This window comes from Antechinus flavipes, chromosome 3 (genome assembly GCF_016432865.1).
Source record: "Antechinus flavipes isolate AdamAnt ecotype Samford, QLD, Australia chromosome 3, AdamAnt_v2, whole genome shotgun sequence".
NCBI classification, from domain to species: domain Eukaryota; kingdom Metazoa; phylum Chordata; class Mammalia; order Dasyuromorphia; family Dasyuridae; genus Antechinus; species Antechinus flavipes.
This window is the reverse complement of record NC_067400.1, coordinates 214,272,091-214,289,858: the sequence shown is the minus strand read 5'-3', so window position 1 is coordinate 214,289,858 and position 17,768 is coordinate 214,272,091. Positions and strand designations below refer to the sequence as shown.

Here is a 17,768-nt window from a genome sequence, read left to right as displayed (position 1 = left end):
AAAACAAAGGTTTTTTAATATTTGGGCATTATTTTATTTATTTTAAATAAAAATGCTCATAAGATACATCTATAAAGTATTTATTTTTAAATTAGAGACAAGACTAGAAGCATGGATTCATGAATTGGAAGATAAATTTTCCCTATTAAAATCAGAGACTTTAAAACTGTGGATTTTCCTACACAAATAATTATCTGTTCTATGTGATAACTAATGAATTGATATTTTTGTTTATTTAATCACGGTTGTAACAGAGGGAATATGTTGCAAATCACAGCTTACCCTAGAGAGATTTCAAAAAAGAATTACTAAGATAATTCAATATATCTGCTCCTTAACATTGTCTTTAAAGATGATACTAACTATGCCTTTCCTTCACAAAATATTCCTAGCTGAATATGCAAAAATATTTTTAAAGCATGTAAGTTCTACTTTTAATTGAAACTTAAAGCTAGAGAAGTGTCAAATGCATACATGGATGTACACTATCTATAGCTAACACTTGCATACACATAGATAAACAAGTTCAAGATACAAAAGCAAGGTTAGAAAGTAGATTGTCTGAAACAATATATCAGTTAGTGAATGATCACTAAATCAACAATAAAATAGAACAGCCAAATAAGTTAATAAAATTAAGGGCTATGTAGAGATAGTGACCAGAAATAAAGGAGTCAGAGCCTCAATACTCAAAGCCTTTATGAGAACACAACTGGAGTATTACAGACAGTTTCTGTAGCAGAATTTAGAAAGGACATTAATGAATTGTAGGATGTCCAGAAGAAGACAATCAAAATTGTGAAGGATCTTTAATCCATGTCATATGAGCATCAATTGAGGCAACTAAAAATATTTATTCTACAAGTTTAAGAGAGATGTAGCCATGAAAAGGGGATGAGGCTTGTTTTATTTGAACCCAGAGGGCAAAACTAAGACCAATGGATGAAGTTACACACAAAAGTAAATTTAGGCTATATGTTTAAAAAAATTCTTAATAAACAGATCTTTTCCAAAACTCTAATAGACTGACTTAGGAAAGTAGTTGGTTTTCATTCATAGAAAGTCTATAAGCCTAACAGATCATTTGGAAGATATTTTGAATGAGTATTTTCTTAGGCATATGAGTTGTAATAGATAGCTTTCAGACATGTTCTCTCTTTTATAGATGCTGAAATCCTTAAATACTTTTAGTAATAATCTCTTATTTTTCAAATATAATGTTTTTGAGCAAAGAAACTTGTTCATTTAAAAAATCATATCAAAAAGCTTTCTATAATTATTAGAGAGAGAGAGACAGAGACAGAGACAGAGACAGAGAGAGAGAGAAACCCTGCACTACCAATTAAAATTTGAAGAGAACTCTAAAATAATCTATAGGAATAAGTGCAGAGAATTCACTCTAGCTGTTAAAAAAAAATTCATGATTGAGCTCCATATTCAAAATGTATCTTTTTTCCCTTCCATTTATTTTCACACAGCTGGTAGCCCATTTAACAACATTAAGGGGAAAAATTATTTTGCTTTCCTCATCAACAAGGGGAAAAAAGGAGGAAGCGATATTAAGATAAACGTCTGGAGCATTGCCATCCAGGTGGGCCATCGATACTTTAAGGAACATGCAGAAACAAGGAAAGTACTTAGTCGAGATTTATGATCTGTTGGCTGCTTCACATTAAGTAGTTTGGGAATATGCATCTCACACTCATTCATCTCAGATCCTCTGGGGTGAGAAGAGTATAAATGAACAGATTTAAATTCACCAGTCCAACCAATCTTGTATGGCTTATTGACAGTAAGTTTCAATTTGACTTTTAAGGAAACATGACTCTTAGAGGCAATAATTGCTGCTATTCAGATACTGTCCTTTTACATTTTTATCATAGGAACATAATTTTACAGATCAGGAAGATAGTTTAAAGTATCTCAGTTCAATCTTCTCATTTTACAGATGAAAAGACCAAGGCCTACAAAAGGGAAGGAAGTAGCCCCACAATCACAGCGTTAGGACTGTCTGCAGATTTAAATCCTGCCCCTGCAATTCCTATCTGCATGACATTGGGTAAGTCACCTGGATTTTCCTGAATCTCAGTTAACTCAAAGGTAAAGGACAGAGCCTCTAAAATCTCTTTCAGCCCTACTTAGATCTGAGATCCTATGATTCAAAGCCTAAATTCAGGTCTTCTAACTCTAATTCTGTCTACCACTACATAAAGAATTAAACTAGCACTTAAGTTTTTTTTTTTCATTCTTCAGTATTATTTCTTCCTCTGATTCCATGTATTACTCCTTTAGCATGTGATATCAGTAAATATACATCTATATGACATCTATAGTAAAAAGTATCTTGAATGAAGAAAAGCAAATTAAGATTTTATATGAATAGTAAGTGTTGTCTCTTCCCCCCACACACACACACACCCTTACCAAAAAAAAAAAAAAAAAAATTAAATAAATAAAAATGTATATATATATATCTTCCATAAGGGACTAACCTGTGCCACAGTCTGCCAATTTGTAGCATCATCCTCACTAGGATGGATTCCATAATTCCATCTTCTCTGCACCACATAGATTACAGGCTCAATTGAAATATTAAATTTTGAGGACCACTTAATCTCCAGCTGTCCAGATTGAAGTTCTGTAAATCGTAATTCTTTCCTGGGCTTCAGAGGAACACCTGAAACATAACAACATAGAAAAGTATGTCAATTAAAACAATCTGTGTGACTTTAGTTAAGGTGAGCATTTAAAGAGAAAAACATGTTAAAGGGAAGAGCTAAGGAAGAGCTAATCTTAAATCAATTGATATTCAATTTCCCTAATAAAAGTGATCTCTAAATATCAATATTTTATTATTTAAAGTAGCTGGCACAAAGTTCAGTCTATGTCATGGTAAACCCTTTGCTTTACTCATTGCTTTTAAAATGTTGAACTGATTCATAAATCTGAAATAGTATTTTGACAGCCACTCTTTCACAGGGGTCATTTTTTAGAGAAGGATTGCTTTTGACAACTATTGTTTCCAGTTGTCTTTGTGCAGATTAATAATGAGTTCACATAAGTTAATGTTCAGGAAGAGAGTGTATTATTACTTCTTAAGGTTCTACTGACTTAAAATGCTGTCAATATGAAACATAATTCTCAGATTACATTCAATTTCTTCATAATATCTTTGGAATAAAAAATGCTTGTGAGCTATTGTTCAAGAAAACAAGATATATATGGGTAAAAGATTAGAATGAAATGAAATATTGATTAAGGAGACTGCAGAAAATCAACGTGTAATTGGCTAATTAGTTGTTAGGTCTGGACAATCAACAAAATAATTAAATTATGTTTGGTGCTGTTTGTCAAATTCTGAAATATAAATACATGAAAAAACTTAACAATAGGATTATAAGGTGATTGTTATAATATGAATTGGCTCCAGCATTTCCCTATCCATACCTAAAAAAGAAATAAAACAACATTCCCAAAAAATATTTGTTTAAAGATGTCTAATGAAGAGAAAACCATACAATTTTTGAGACAGCCCATTTCATTTTGAGCCACTTCTTCCTGACTTCAAGCCTAAATGTGTCTCTTTGCATCTTTAACCCATTGATCCTTAGGTGTCTAATCTAGGACCAAGTCTGAGAAACTGAATCCTTCTTCCATATGACAATCTTTCAAAAACTGAAAGAAAGCTTTAAAGACTACTTTCATCTTCTTCCCCTTGTCCTCAGACCCCCAATTCCTCTTTTCTCCAAGTATAAACCAATTCTTCTTCTGTCAGTATAATATCAGGTGGGGGGAGTTAGGGAGTACAGGGAATAGAACTTTATCATGTAAGCAAATGGGTAGTACAAATAAAGGGATAGAGAGTAATTTATGTGATTGATATGCTTTACTTCTGACAGATTTTTAACGAGAAAAAATAAGAAGACTGATCACTTTCTTCAACTCAACAAAGAACATCTCTGAATCCTAGAAATAGACCATTCGCCATGGCACTCCAATGCAATAATCTTTTACAGTAAATAAAACTATAGTAAATACTGTAGCTGCTGAAGAAATCTGAACTCATCAGCAGTAAATCCCAGATTCCAAATTCTCTTCTAAAAGGTTTTAATCTTGGATATCATTCAGCAACCAACAGCCTTAATCTAATGTAATGAGCATCATGGGCTATGTCAGTTCAAATTTCTTCATTTAAAAATCTCTCTTTAATTATGATGTACAATAATCCTGCAATTTGCATGTTAAGAAAGCTTCCATCTGCTTTGCATTAGGGTTAGTTGGATTCACTTGATTGGAAGTAACTCAACCTCTCTGGTGTACGTAATTGTGTGCAGATGGATCCCAGCAGCACAAACAACTAAAGCTGGTACAAGTGCATTAGAGTCTACTTTGTAGAACGCGTATCATCAATTTCATAACCAGATGTGTACATCCAATCACTACTTGATATGCTTTTCATTATGTAAATTATGAGGCTTTTTCATTATTCTTGGACAAATTAGTTTTCTAAAACCTATCTTCTGCTGAAGAATTTTTAAAGTCTAGTTGTAACAACATGATAAGAAAAATGTTCTAAAATAGTTAAAAAAAATAAGTGAGAGACAAGAAGTCTAGTATAATAGAAGGTAGCATTAACCGACTGTTTTTTTTTTTTTTAATATTAAACATAGTCTACATCTATAAAGTAATGGAACAATTAGCCCAAACCAAATATGGATGTGGTTTGATTACCCAAGTTGTTCTTTTTTTAAAAAAAATTCTCAAAACTGAAAGCTACTATTTAGTAATATCAAAGTACATTTCCCTAATTCAATGATTAACCATCACTTAAATCTCAGGCTTTAAAGATTCTTTAATACAATCCTTTCAGTTTAGAAATGAGGAAACTGAGGCACAAAGTAATTCAATAATTTTCCTCTCAGAATATATACTCTGTGAGAGTAGAGATTAACTCATTTTTGTCTTGGCATCTCTAGAACACAGCATAATGTCTGGCATTAGTATGTGCTTAGTAAATGTTGTTTAGTTGAATAGTTGATGGCCCAAGTTCAGATAGGAAATAATGGAGAAAACAAACATTTATTAATTATCTACTATGTACCAGACATATGTAGCTAGATACATAGATGTACATACATATATAGTGTTTATAGTGCATATGTAATAAGCAATATGTGTAAATATACATGTACATACAAACATATGTGTGTATATAATTTTATTTGATTCTCAAAACATCCATAAGGAATTTGCCCAAGGTTCCAAAATAAATGTCTGAGGCTAGATTTGAACTCAAGTCTTCCTGACTCCAAACCCTGCACTATTTCTATTATATTATCTCTCTGTGTTTTAAGCAGTTATGATTGGAAGTCCTTTGACTTCAAATACACTGGAGTATTTTTCTTCCTCCAAAACACATCATTATCTCTTTATTCTACTTTATAAATATAGCAAATATTCTCCCCAAATTATAATTTATTACATTTAAATCAGCCACTTATTCTGTGTGTAATCAGTGTAACATCTATGAGTCTTTGGAGTTTATACTACAATATTTCAAGTCTTCATGATATAGTGGCATCTAGCTGGCATAGTAAATAAAGCAATTTGCTCTGAAGTCAGAAAGACCTGAGTTAACTTGAGTTCAAATCTGACTTTGACCATTGGGCAAATCACTTAACACCAATTGCCTTAGGAATTTAAAAAAAATTGATTGATTGATTGATGAGGTTAATACCACCATTGATGCAAAGTGCTACTCTTTCATGCCTTAGCAGATGATCATCATGAGTTGTGGCAAATGGCCAACTTTCTAGTGTTTAGCCTCTGTAAATTGAGCGATGTTAGCTCTTAGATTACAGGAATGTATAATCTATCATTTAATTTGCATTTGAAGTTTTTCCAGTCTGGTAGGTAGGTCCTAACAAACTTTGATCTCTGCAGTTTCTTCATCTTTAAAATGAAGATATTTTTATTAAAGATTAATAATATTTTATTAAATATTAAAGTCATATGACTGTTTTAAGGACAAAAATAAATATAGTTATAAAGAGTCAGGAGTGAAATCACTATTCAAATAAGAATAAACCCTACTATTATCCTAAAAGATATTTTAGTAGTCTATTAGATGAGAAATAGTCTGTCAGGAAAATTCCAATATATTCGTTAAAGATAAAAATAAATACTTGATTTGTGAATTAAGTTTTCTACCATTTAGTGGTGATATATCAAAATTCATTAGCATTTAACCTATAATTACTTATATTATACTTAGTGTGGTGGATAATGAAAAGAACTTTGAGTCAGGTGGACTTCATTTAAGTTTTATCTCTGCTTAGTGATCCTGAGTTAAATACTTAATGATTAATCCCAGTCAAGTCTTTAAGATGACAAATTACAGAATGGCTATGAATCTTCCATGGTGGAGGAAGTTCCCTCATTGTAAGTGCCTTATGACTATAATGTCCTATAATGGTCCTATTTATGGTCTTCTTGAAATGAATACCATCAACATGATCAAGTAGAGTATTAAATACATGGTATGACTTCATACCAGGAACTTACTAAATCTGAGTTCTAAAACCATACTTGCAACTAATCAGTCATTCAATTTATCTGATCTTCAATCTCCTCACATATAAAATAAGTCAGTTGTATAGCATAGGAAATGGAGTTGCTGAACTCAGAATAAGGAAAATCTTGGTACAAATCCCACCTCTGATATTAAAATACAGCAATACCTAAAACTTTTTGACTCTAGGGTTGTGGTGAAATCCAAATTAAATAATGCATAAAAATTATTTGTATATGCACACATTTGCATATAAGTCAGTTGTTTATTATTATTATTAATGATTATTATCCTCTATACTGAATACTGGAGAAAATATCTCGGTTCTCTCAGCTGGATAGATTTGTGCCTTCCACAAAGTCAATTTTGAAATTTTTAGTGACATAAAAAGTAGAATTTAGGGAGAAAGAGAAGGAAAAAAGATAACAATTTATAGGTTTTAGGAAGGCAGGGACCTTCCTAATATTTTTCAGAATGAAATACCACTAAAGATCAGCAGTGGTATGAAGACAGGTGTTTGGGAACCAATAGAGTGAATGATCTTTAAAGTTCTTTTCATTACTTGGATTTTATGTTTGTTATATATTATAGAATCCTTTATTCTTTTATGACAATTTTTATATTTACTCTTGAAAAAATTAAAATTAAATTTAGCATTAACATGTAATGTTGTGAAATGAATATTTCAATTCAGCATATAATTATTAAGCATCTATTGACCAATAGGCACTATTTTAGGCACTAGAGATAGACTACAATCTGTAGGTACAATGTTATTCCATTGACCAGCAGTATTTATTTGACTGATCTAACTTGTTTTGTGAAGGACTTCCTTGTCCCTTCTGACAAGCTGTCTTCTTGATTTTTATATTCTATTTGAAGCTGGACATAGGACATAAGAAGATGAGTATTCCCTAAAAGACTACTATTTTTTTAGTCAATGACATATAAGTAACTCCTTTCTTACAATTTCCAGAATAATAATTTTGAACAATGTAATTCACTAAATTTCTACTATTACAATTTAGCTAAAAGTCCATTTTAGGTCTTTGATATTACATAACAAATTACTATCACTAATAATATTTCAGGGGTATAACTTTATCAATCAAAATTTTGAAGAAAACAACAAAGGAATTTTTCCCATTTAATAAAATATTACATGGCTTATATTCAAATTCATTATCAAAAATAAACATTGCTAGTTCAGTAGAGGGATGTTTTTCTTTCCATGAGTTGTGTCTAAAATCATATGCTAGAGAATGCATACTATCATATCTACTTTTATATCAAAAAAACCCAGACTTTTAATGTATTCTAATGATCTATAGTTATTATTTAGATATAGTATTGAATCAGTTTCCCTTCCAAATGTCATGAATTCTAGAATAATTTCCCTTGTTTCATAATGGCCAAATGAATGTAAAAGGAACACAAATTCTTATAGCCCATAAGTACCAAGATACAACATTTCAACTTATAAAACTAAATTCTTTTATCCAGAAGGAATTTTAGAGGACATTTAGTTTAATTTCCTTATTCTAAAGTATAGCAAAAGTAAAATTACTTTCCCAAAGTCAGATAGTCAGAAGTAGAGTTATCATTAGAATCTAGATCTACTGTCTCCCATCCAAATACTCTTTTAGGATATAACACATCTGGAAACTTAAAGAATCAATTATCAATTTCTTCTACAGACATGATTTATATAAAAGGAAACCATGTTTCTCAAATATGACTTCAACTATGGCAAATTAGAAATTTTTTATTAAATTTGCACAAGATATTTCAAGTTAATTTTAGCATCCTCCATTAATCAGTTTGGTGCCTGCTATGTGCCAAGCTGTTGTTGTTTTTTGTTCTTTGTTCTGTAAGAGGCCCTTGACATCAGGGAGATGATGCCATGACAACTAAATTGGATTTCAGTGAGAAAGGGTTGTGTAATGTCACCAGACTCACTTTCCCCATCTGTACCAAGTGGCCAGATATAGATCAGGACTGGAAATGATCTTGGATGCAATGGGAGACTTTGGCCATTTTAAACCAAGGTGACTTGAAGTCACATCCATTTATGGATTAAGGCTAGATAGAAATTGGGGCAAAGAATGGCTTCTTTCACCAAGTTAAAAAAAAAAACACAACTAAATAGAGTGTTAAGACTTACACTTAGGTTCTCTAATTCAGTACTCTCTCATAGCTTTAATATTCTGTGCTGGCACTTTGCTAAACTGAGAATGACACAAAAACTAAAATGTAATAGTCCCTTATTTTACATTTTAATATGTTTAGAATATATCCAAAAGGGATGTGGCAGCACAATGGAAAGAACATTAGTCATAGAGTCAGGAAAACCTGAGTTCAAACCTGAGCTCAGATATTTACTAGATATGAAAGAGGAAAAAGGAAGGAAGGAAGGAAGCAGGGGAGGGAGGGAAGGACAGAGAAAAGGAAGGAGAGAAGAAGGGAGAAAGGGAAGGAGTTAGGTAGGAAGAGAGAGAGGGAAGAAAAGAAGGAGAGAAGGAGAAAGGAAGAGAAGGAGAGAGGGAGGGAGGAATCCAGTTAACAAACAGGTAGTAACTAGCCACAGAGCCAGAAGCAGAATCAGGTTCTGTGATTTTTGATCCAATGTTTTTTCACCATCCTGATCTCATGAAAGCAAAATGATAATACTTGACTTATCAATGCTGGATGATTTCAGAAAGGTCTGGAGAGACTTACATGAACTGATGCTGAATGAAATGAGCAGGGCCAGGAGATCATTATATACTTCAACAACAATACTATATGATGATCAATTCTGATGGACGTGGCCATCTCCAGCAATGAGATAAACCAAATCAGTTCCAATAGAGCAATAATGAATTGAACCAGCTACACCCAGTGAAAGAACTCTGGGAGATGACTATAAACCATTACATAGAATTCCCAATCCCTATATTTTTGTCCACCTGCATTTTTGATTTCCTTTACAGGCTAATAGTACACTATTTCAAAGTCCGATACTTTTTGTACAACTAAATAACTATTTGGACATCTATACTTCTATTGTATTTAATTTATACTTTAACATATTTAACATGTATTGGTCAACCTGCCATCTGGGGGAGGGGATGGGGAAAAGGAGGGGAAAAATTGGAACAAAAGGTTTGGCGATTGTCAATGCTGTAAAATTACCCATGCATATAACTTGTAAATAAAAAGCTATAAAAAAAGAATAAAATGTATGGAATATGTATGTATAACCTAATTTAAAGTAATAAATATATTGTACTTTTCTCTGAACCAGCTCAATATAAAGTAATAAATACATTGCACATCTCTTTTATTGAAACACCTAAGTGATGGATTCCCCACTCCTTTTTAGTCGTCTTATTATCCAAAAGGCAGATCAAATGGCATCTGTCATAGTATTAGTATTCAAGGGCTTGAATCATTATAAACTTAGCTCAAGAGATTTTAGTAAGCTTTGTAGAAATAGATTAGCAACAGTTAGTGTTAAATAATCCTTACACCAATATGATTTAACCTGTACTGAACCCATATTGAAATATGATCATGAAATCTAATATTTCCTCTAATCCATCATGACCAAGAGGAATGCAAACTGCAAAGAATGAATTTGGCCATTTCTTTAAAAAAACGATTGGTAACATCAAATCAAATATATTCTACTTCTTAGAGAATAATTACTAAAGGAGCACATATGACAGTAAAATAATAGTCTTAATAGATCATAAATTTCTACAAATTTTACAAAACAAATATATCTTGGAATCATGTAAGTTAAAACTGATTAAAACTTAATTTAATTATTTTATAAAGGAAAAAAAATTCACCACTGTTTTAGACTACATAGTTAAAATATTTCAAATTTATCTAATAAGATTATTTCCTTGATACCAACAGTTATAAAGTACAATCGGGGTATACAAGTTTTTTTTTTTTTTAAGACTTTGCTTCAATTTTTTTAGACAAATAAGCTTCATAGATTGTTTGGTTTCCCATTAGCTTAACTAATACTTGGTATTTCATGAAACTTACATAGTTACATTCTTGAAAAGTCTCATTGCAGAAGCAGTTTTATTCAAATATGCTCACTTAACATTAAGCTGTTACAATAGTTCAACACTTCTTCTTAAGGTTAAAGTAAACAAGACTTTCTGTGGATGGTTCAATTTGTTCTTCAATCCATGTGTCTATGTCTATGGTTCACTGGCATCTCAAGATGTCTGTATCTTAAGATGGTTTGTACAAGACACAAAAGAAACACACAGTAGCTTAACTTTTGCCCCTCAACATAATCTTTTCCTCTAAGATTCCAATTTTCTCTGTGTTCAAAAACTACAATAAACGAGCAATTTCTAAGCAGCTTTGTTCATGAATCAAAGTTCAAGTTCCTTTCAAGTTCCCAATTATGATCTCTACCTTTGTATAGGTTTTTGGGGATTTGACAGGTATGTCCACATCCATTCGAACAACATTTCTTGACTCCGGAGCATTCATTGTCGATTTCACAACTTTCCACACAGGCAGCTGCAAAACCACTGGCCTTCTCTGGTGCTGGACAGTCACCTTGCTTCACTGACAGAATGTATTTGAGGAACTCACAGCTAGTTAGGCATTCATAGTTCTTCTTGGGGAAAAGAGGCTAAAAAAAGAGAAGGGGAGAAAAATGTGATCTTCAGTTAAAGAAAAAAAGCTTTCCAAGCCCTGGGGAAGGATTATTTCCTAAAGCTTTTTCTTGAGAATTCAAATGTTTCCTTTTTTTTGTTGTTTGCTTGTTTTAAAGAATACTCATCCAGCTCTCAATTCACTATACCACATGCCCACTTAAAGATGACAACATGAAAAATACTTTGTACTAATTCACTGAAGGAGGATGGATTGAGGCTCAAGACAGAGCTTGTACCTAAGCTACTTTGTTCCCTTACAGTGCTATTTGGGCTTCATAATTGCTAACTGTTTGAATTAAATCATTCATAAATTTGGAAAGGGCTATCTAATCCACTGCTCTGGGAAATACTGTATTTTGTTGTTCATTTTTTTTATTGTTGTTGTTGATTGCAAGCCATCCAAAATATTATATAAGTTGTTAGCTCAGAAAATTATTCACAATGGCTAAACAATTTTATTTAATGGATTCTTTGAATCATACAAAAGAAAAATAATACTTATTATGAGTCCCTAGACTCCCTAGAATTTATAAAATGCTTTAAGATTTGAAACAAGCTTTACTAATTTCTCATTTTATCCTCACCACAACATTGGGAGGTAGATACTATTATTATATTCATTTTTACAAATAAGGAAACTAAAACAGACCAAGATTGTGACTTGCCTAAGATCATATAGCAGTGATTGAAATCTAACTTGAACATGTCTTCCTGACTCCAGATCATAACTTCTATCCACTGTGACACCTAGCTATATCTGTACTAATAATACTAACTTGTCTTTAAAAAGTTAACTTAATAGATTCCAATTCTACTCATTATCTGGAAGCAAGGTAACATGTTTTATTAATTAATTTATTCTCAAAATACAATGTGTGTTTTAAATACAAATAGATATTTAATACAAATTCTAAAAATAGGTATTTAAAATGTTATTTATAATATAGTCAACACTCCCATAGCCACACTCCCATAAATTTTGTCTGCCATTAAACTGCCTCAATAGTGAAAACATTAGTTAGCCATATAATACAAGTACAATTTTTTAAATGGAGTTCAGGTATAATCAATTACCTATACCTTAATGGAGATGGTCAATTCAATTCTTCAGCTTTAAAATCTAAATACTTTCAAATCTATAAAGAACTGAGTATTAAACTTTTGGAAATCTAGGTATCTATAGTTTCTAGAGGTAATTGCTTGTAAATAGCTTTGCTATACCTTTTCTCATTTAATCAAGGATTATATTCAAAATGCTAAGATTATTATACTCCTTGAAGCGTAAGTTATTATATAAAAATCTAATACTTTATCTACAATTATGCTAAAGTAGAGTGATCGATAAGTCTACATTTAAAAAACAGTGGTTTACTACGACTTAGTTGTGGTTTGCATGCTTTAAATAGAAGGCATGAGTCAAAATAATGGATTTAAATCAATAAAAAGAAATATAAATAACGACAATATTAACTAAAATAAGGCCACCTTCAACATATGAATTATAAATACAAATGTATCAGATCTCTAACTATACATAATAAGAGATAAATAATACTTGAGTATTACCTAATTGCTATTTGAAAATAATATTCATTGATCCAACTAAAATTGTTTCTTTTCAAATTAACAGCTTAGCTAGTGGCAGGGAAACATGGGGAGGGGGAGGAGGGCATAGTCTCAATTTTGAAATCACAAATTTACAGCTAGTTAATTAGGAAACTTTATAGCTCCTTCAGGCATAATCTGTCCTCAAGGCTTTCCTCTCTCTATTTTACAGCTTTTTTTCTGTAGAGCTGCTAAATGTGCAGCTCTTTATTAATGGCTTTTGAAGTTCTGAATTTAGATGCAACCCAAAATTTCTCATTAAAGAAGAATGTTAGCAGAACTTGAACAATGATAAAAAAAATATTTCCAAAGCTGCCTCTTTTGACAAAATGGACATATTACACATATTAAAAGAAAATTGTTGAATAATGGATTTACTCACTCTGACCCTGTGGTCTAAAATTTCCACATATAAAAACTGGGATTTATTTACTGATTGCTGACTTAGAGACCAAAGCAATTTAATTGGTCCTATGTTGTAATGAAACCAATTAAACTCACACTTTTTCATATAGCACAAGCTTTTACACAGAGATAGCTAAACATGTATAATCGAGAAATCAAACAACAGAGCACATTCTATGCTAATAAAAGGCAATTGTAATGCAGTGTAGAAATAACCATAAGAAATTCATACACACTTTTAGTGTCAAACACACACACACACACACAAACACACACAGACACTTTCATTTCTGTTGCAACTTGGCTGCAAGACACAAATATTTCAGATAAATCAGAAGCAATTAAGTTTAGAGAGAAAAGATGGGAATGAATGAGAGTGATTCTGGTTTTCAGTTATGTCTTTCTCCATGTTTCACTTTGCAAGCAGCAAATTTCAGAGGAAACATGTGAAACTAAAGCAGAGGAATAGTGCTTTAATATACATTTTGTATCTCCTCTAAGACTAGCACAGTGTTTTGCATACATTAAGTACTTTAATGGGAATGGGAATAAAACTTTTTTTTTTTTTTTAAATTTTTTTATTTAATAATTACATTATATTGACACTCATTTCTGTTCCGATTTTTTTTTCCCCTCTCTCCCTCCACCCCCTCCCCTAGATGGCAAGCAGTCCTTTATATGTTGGATATGTTGCAGTATATCCTAGATACAATATATGTTTGCAGAACCGAACAGTTCTCTTGTTGCGTAGGGAGAATTGGATTCAGAAGGTATAAATAATCCGGGAAGAAAAACAAAAATGCAGATAGTTCACATTCGTTTCCCAGTGTTCTTTCTTTGGGTGTAGCTGCTTTTGTCCGTCATTTATCAATTGAAACTCAGGTCTCTTTGTCAAAGAAATCCACTGCCATCAAAATATGTCCTCATACAATATCGTTGTCGAAGTGTATAATGATCTCCTGGTTCTGCTCATTTCACTTAGCATCAGTTCATGAAGGTCTCTCCAAGCCTCTCTGTATTCATCCTGCTGGTCATTTCTTACAGAACAATAATATTCCATAACATTCATATACCACAATTTACCCAGCCATTCTCCAATTGATGGGCATCCATTCATTTTCCAGTTTCTAGCCACTACAAACAGGGCTGCTACAAACATTTTGGCACATACAGGTCCCTTTCCCTTCTTTAGTATTTCTTTGGGATATAAGCCCAATAGAAACACTGCTGGATCAAAGGATATGCACATTTTGATAATTTTTTGGGCATAATTCCAGATTGCTCTCCAGAATGGTTGGATTCGTTCACAACTCCACCAACAATGCATTAGTGTCCCAGTTTTCCCGCATCCCCTCCAACATTCATCATTATTTTTTCCTGTCATCTTAGCCAATCTGACAGGTGTGTAGTGGTATCTCAGAGTTGTCTTAATTTGCATTTCTCTGATCAATAATGATTTGGAACACTCTTTCATATGAGTGGTAATAGTTTCAATCTCATCCTCTGAAAATTGTCTGTTCATATCCTTTGACCATTTATCAATTGGAGAATGGCTTGATTTCTTATAAATTTGAGTCAGTTCTCTATATATTTTGGAAATGAGGCCTTTATCAGAACCTTTAACTGTGAAAATGTTTTCCCAGTTTGTTGCTTCCCTTCTAATCTTGTTTGCATTAGTTTTATTTGTACAAAGGCTTTTTAATTTGATGTAATCGAAATTTTCTATTCTGTGATCAGTAATGGTCTCTAGTTCATCTTTGGTCACAAATTTCTTTCTCCTCCACAAGTCTGAGAGATAAACTATTCTATGTTCCTCTAATTTATTTATAGTCTCGTTCTTTATGCCTAGGTCATAGACCCATTTTGATCTTATCTTGGTATATGGTGTTAAGTGTGGGTCCATGCCTAATTTCTGCCATACTAATTTCCAATTATCCCAGCAGTTTTTATCAAATATTGAATTCTTTTCCCAGAAGTTAGGGGCTTTGGGTTTGTCAAACACTAGATTGCTATAATTGACTATTCTGTCTTGTGAGCCTAGCCTTTTCCACTGATCCACTAATCTATTTCTTAGCCAATACCAAATGGTTTTGGTGACTGCTGCTTTATAATATAATTTTAGATCAGGTACAGCTAGGCCACCTTCATTTGATTTTTTTTTCATTAGTTCCCTTGAGATTCTCGACTTTTTATTGTTCCATATGAATTTTGTTGTTATTTTTTCTAGATCAATAAAATATTTTCTTGGAAGTCTGATTGGTATAGCACTAAATAAATAGATTAGTTTAGGGAGTATTGTCATCTTTATTATGTTCGCTCGGCCAATCCAAGAGCACTTAATATTTTTCCAATTATTTAAGTCTGACTTTATTTGTGTGGAGACTTTTTTATAATTTTGCTCATATAGTTCCTGACTTTCCTTTGGTAGATAGATTCCCAAATATTTTATGGTATCAACAGTTATTCTGAATGGAATTTCTCTTTGTATCTCTTGCTGTTGGGTTTTGTTGGTGATGTATAAAAATGCTGAGGATTTATGGGGATTTATTTTGTAGCCAGCTACTTTGCTAAAATTATGAATTATTTCCAATAGCTTTTTGGTAGAATCTCTGGGGTTCTCTAGGTATACCATCATATCATCTGCAAAGAGTGATAGTTTGGTTTCCTCATTGCCTACTCTAATTCCTTTTATATCTTTCTCGACTCTTATTGCCGAGGCTAGTGTTTCTAATACGATATTAAATAATAATGGTGATAGTGGGCAACCTTGCTTCACTCCAGATCTTACTGGGAAAGGTTCCAGTTTTTCCCCATTGCATATGATGTTTACTGATGGTTTTAAATAGATGCTCCTGACTATTTTAAGGAAAAGTCCATTTATTCCTATGCTCTCAAGTGTTTTTATTAGGAATGGATGTTGGATTTTATCAAATGCTTTTTCTGCATCTATTGAGATGATCATGTGGTTTTTGTTTGTTTGGTTATTGATATAGTCAATTATGCTAATAGTTTTCCTAATATTGAACCAGCCCTGCATTCCTGGTATAAATCCTACTTGGTCATAGTGTATTATCCTGGGGATGATTTTCTGTAATCTTTTTGCTAATATTTTATTTAAGATTTTAGCATCAATATTCATTAGGGAGATTGGTCTATAATTTTCTTTCTCTGTTTTCAGCCTACCTGGTTTAGGTATCAGTACCATGTCTGTGTCATAAAAGGAGTTTGGTAGGACTCCTTCAATCCCTATTTTTTCAAATAGTTTATTTAGCATTGGAGTTAATTGTTCTTTAAATGTTTGGTAGAATTCACATGTAAATCCATCTGGTCCTGGGGATTTTTTCTTAGGGAGTTGATTGATAGTTTGTTCTATTTCTTTTTCTGAGATGGGACTGTTTAGGATATTTACTTCTTCCTCTGTTAGTTTGGGCAAGCTGTATTTTTGGAGGTATTTTTCTATTTCATTTAAGTTGTCGAATTTATTGGCATAAAGTTGGGCAAAGTAACTCCTAATTATTGCTCTAATTTCCTCTTCGTTAGTGGTGAGTTCTCCCTTTTCATTTTTAAGACTAACAATTTTATTTTCCTCTTTCCTTTTTTTAATCAGATTTACTAAGGGTTTGTCTATTTTGTTGGTTTTTTCATAGAACCAACTCTTAGTTTTATTAATCAATTCAATAGTTTTTTTACTTTCAATTTTATTGATCTCACCTTTTACTTTTAGAATTTCAAGTTTAGTGTTTGACTGGGGGTTTTTAATTTGTTCCTTTTCTAGCATTTTTAATTGCAAACCCAATTCATTGACCTTCTCTTTCTCTATTTTATACAAATAGGCCTCTAGAGATATGAAATTTCCCCTTATTACCGCTTTGGCTGCATCCCATACATTTTGGTATGATGTCTCATTATTATCGTTTTCTTGGGTGAAGTTATTAATTATGTCTATGATTTGCTGTTTCACCCAATCATTCTTTAGTATGAGATTATTTAGTTTCCAATTATTTTTTGGTCTACTTCCCCCTGCTTTTTTGTTGAATGTAATTTTCATTGCATCGTGGTCTGAAAAGGATGCATTTACTATTTCTGCCTTACTACATTTGAGTTTGAGGTTTTTATGTCCTAATATATGGTCAATTTTTGTATAGGTTCCATGAACTGCTGAAAAGAAAGTGTATTCCTTTCTGTCTCCATTACATTTTCTCCAGAGATCTATCATATCTAGCTTTTCTAGTACTCTGTTTATCTCTTTGACTTCTTTCTTATTTATTTTCTGGTTTGATTTATCTAATTCTGAGAGTGCAAGGTTAAGATCTCCCGCTATTATAGTTTTACTGTCTATTTCTTCTTGCAGCTCTCTTAGTTTCTCTTTTAAGAATTTAGATGCTACCCCACTTGGTGCATATATGTTTAATATAGATAGTGCTTCATTATCCATGCTACCCTTTAGCAAGATATAGTGTCCTTCCTTATCTCTTTTAATTAGGTCAATTTTTGCTTTAGCTTGATCTGAGATC

The 17,768-nt window shown here is 32.2% G+C and overlaps 1 protein-coding gene across 1 annotated transcript in view; it reads right to left on the bottom strand.

The window, feature by feature from the left end:
- The window catches only part of ANOS1 (anosmin 1), a 238,575-nt gene that overhangs the window by 57,131 nt on the left and 163,676 nt on the right, over positions 1–17,768 (bottom strand). The window contains exons 4-5 of the mRNA XM_051984561.1: positions 10,997–11,219; positions 2,493–2,677 (exon numbers count right to left, since the gene is read on the bottom strand). Of these exons, the coding sequence (XP_051840521.1) occupies positions 2,493–2,677; positions 10,997–11,219 (408 nt within the window). The remainder of the gene's footprint in view (positions 1–2,492; positions 2,678–10,996; positions 11,220–17,768) is intronic.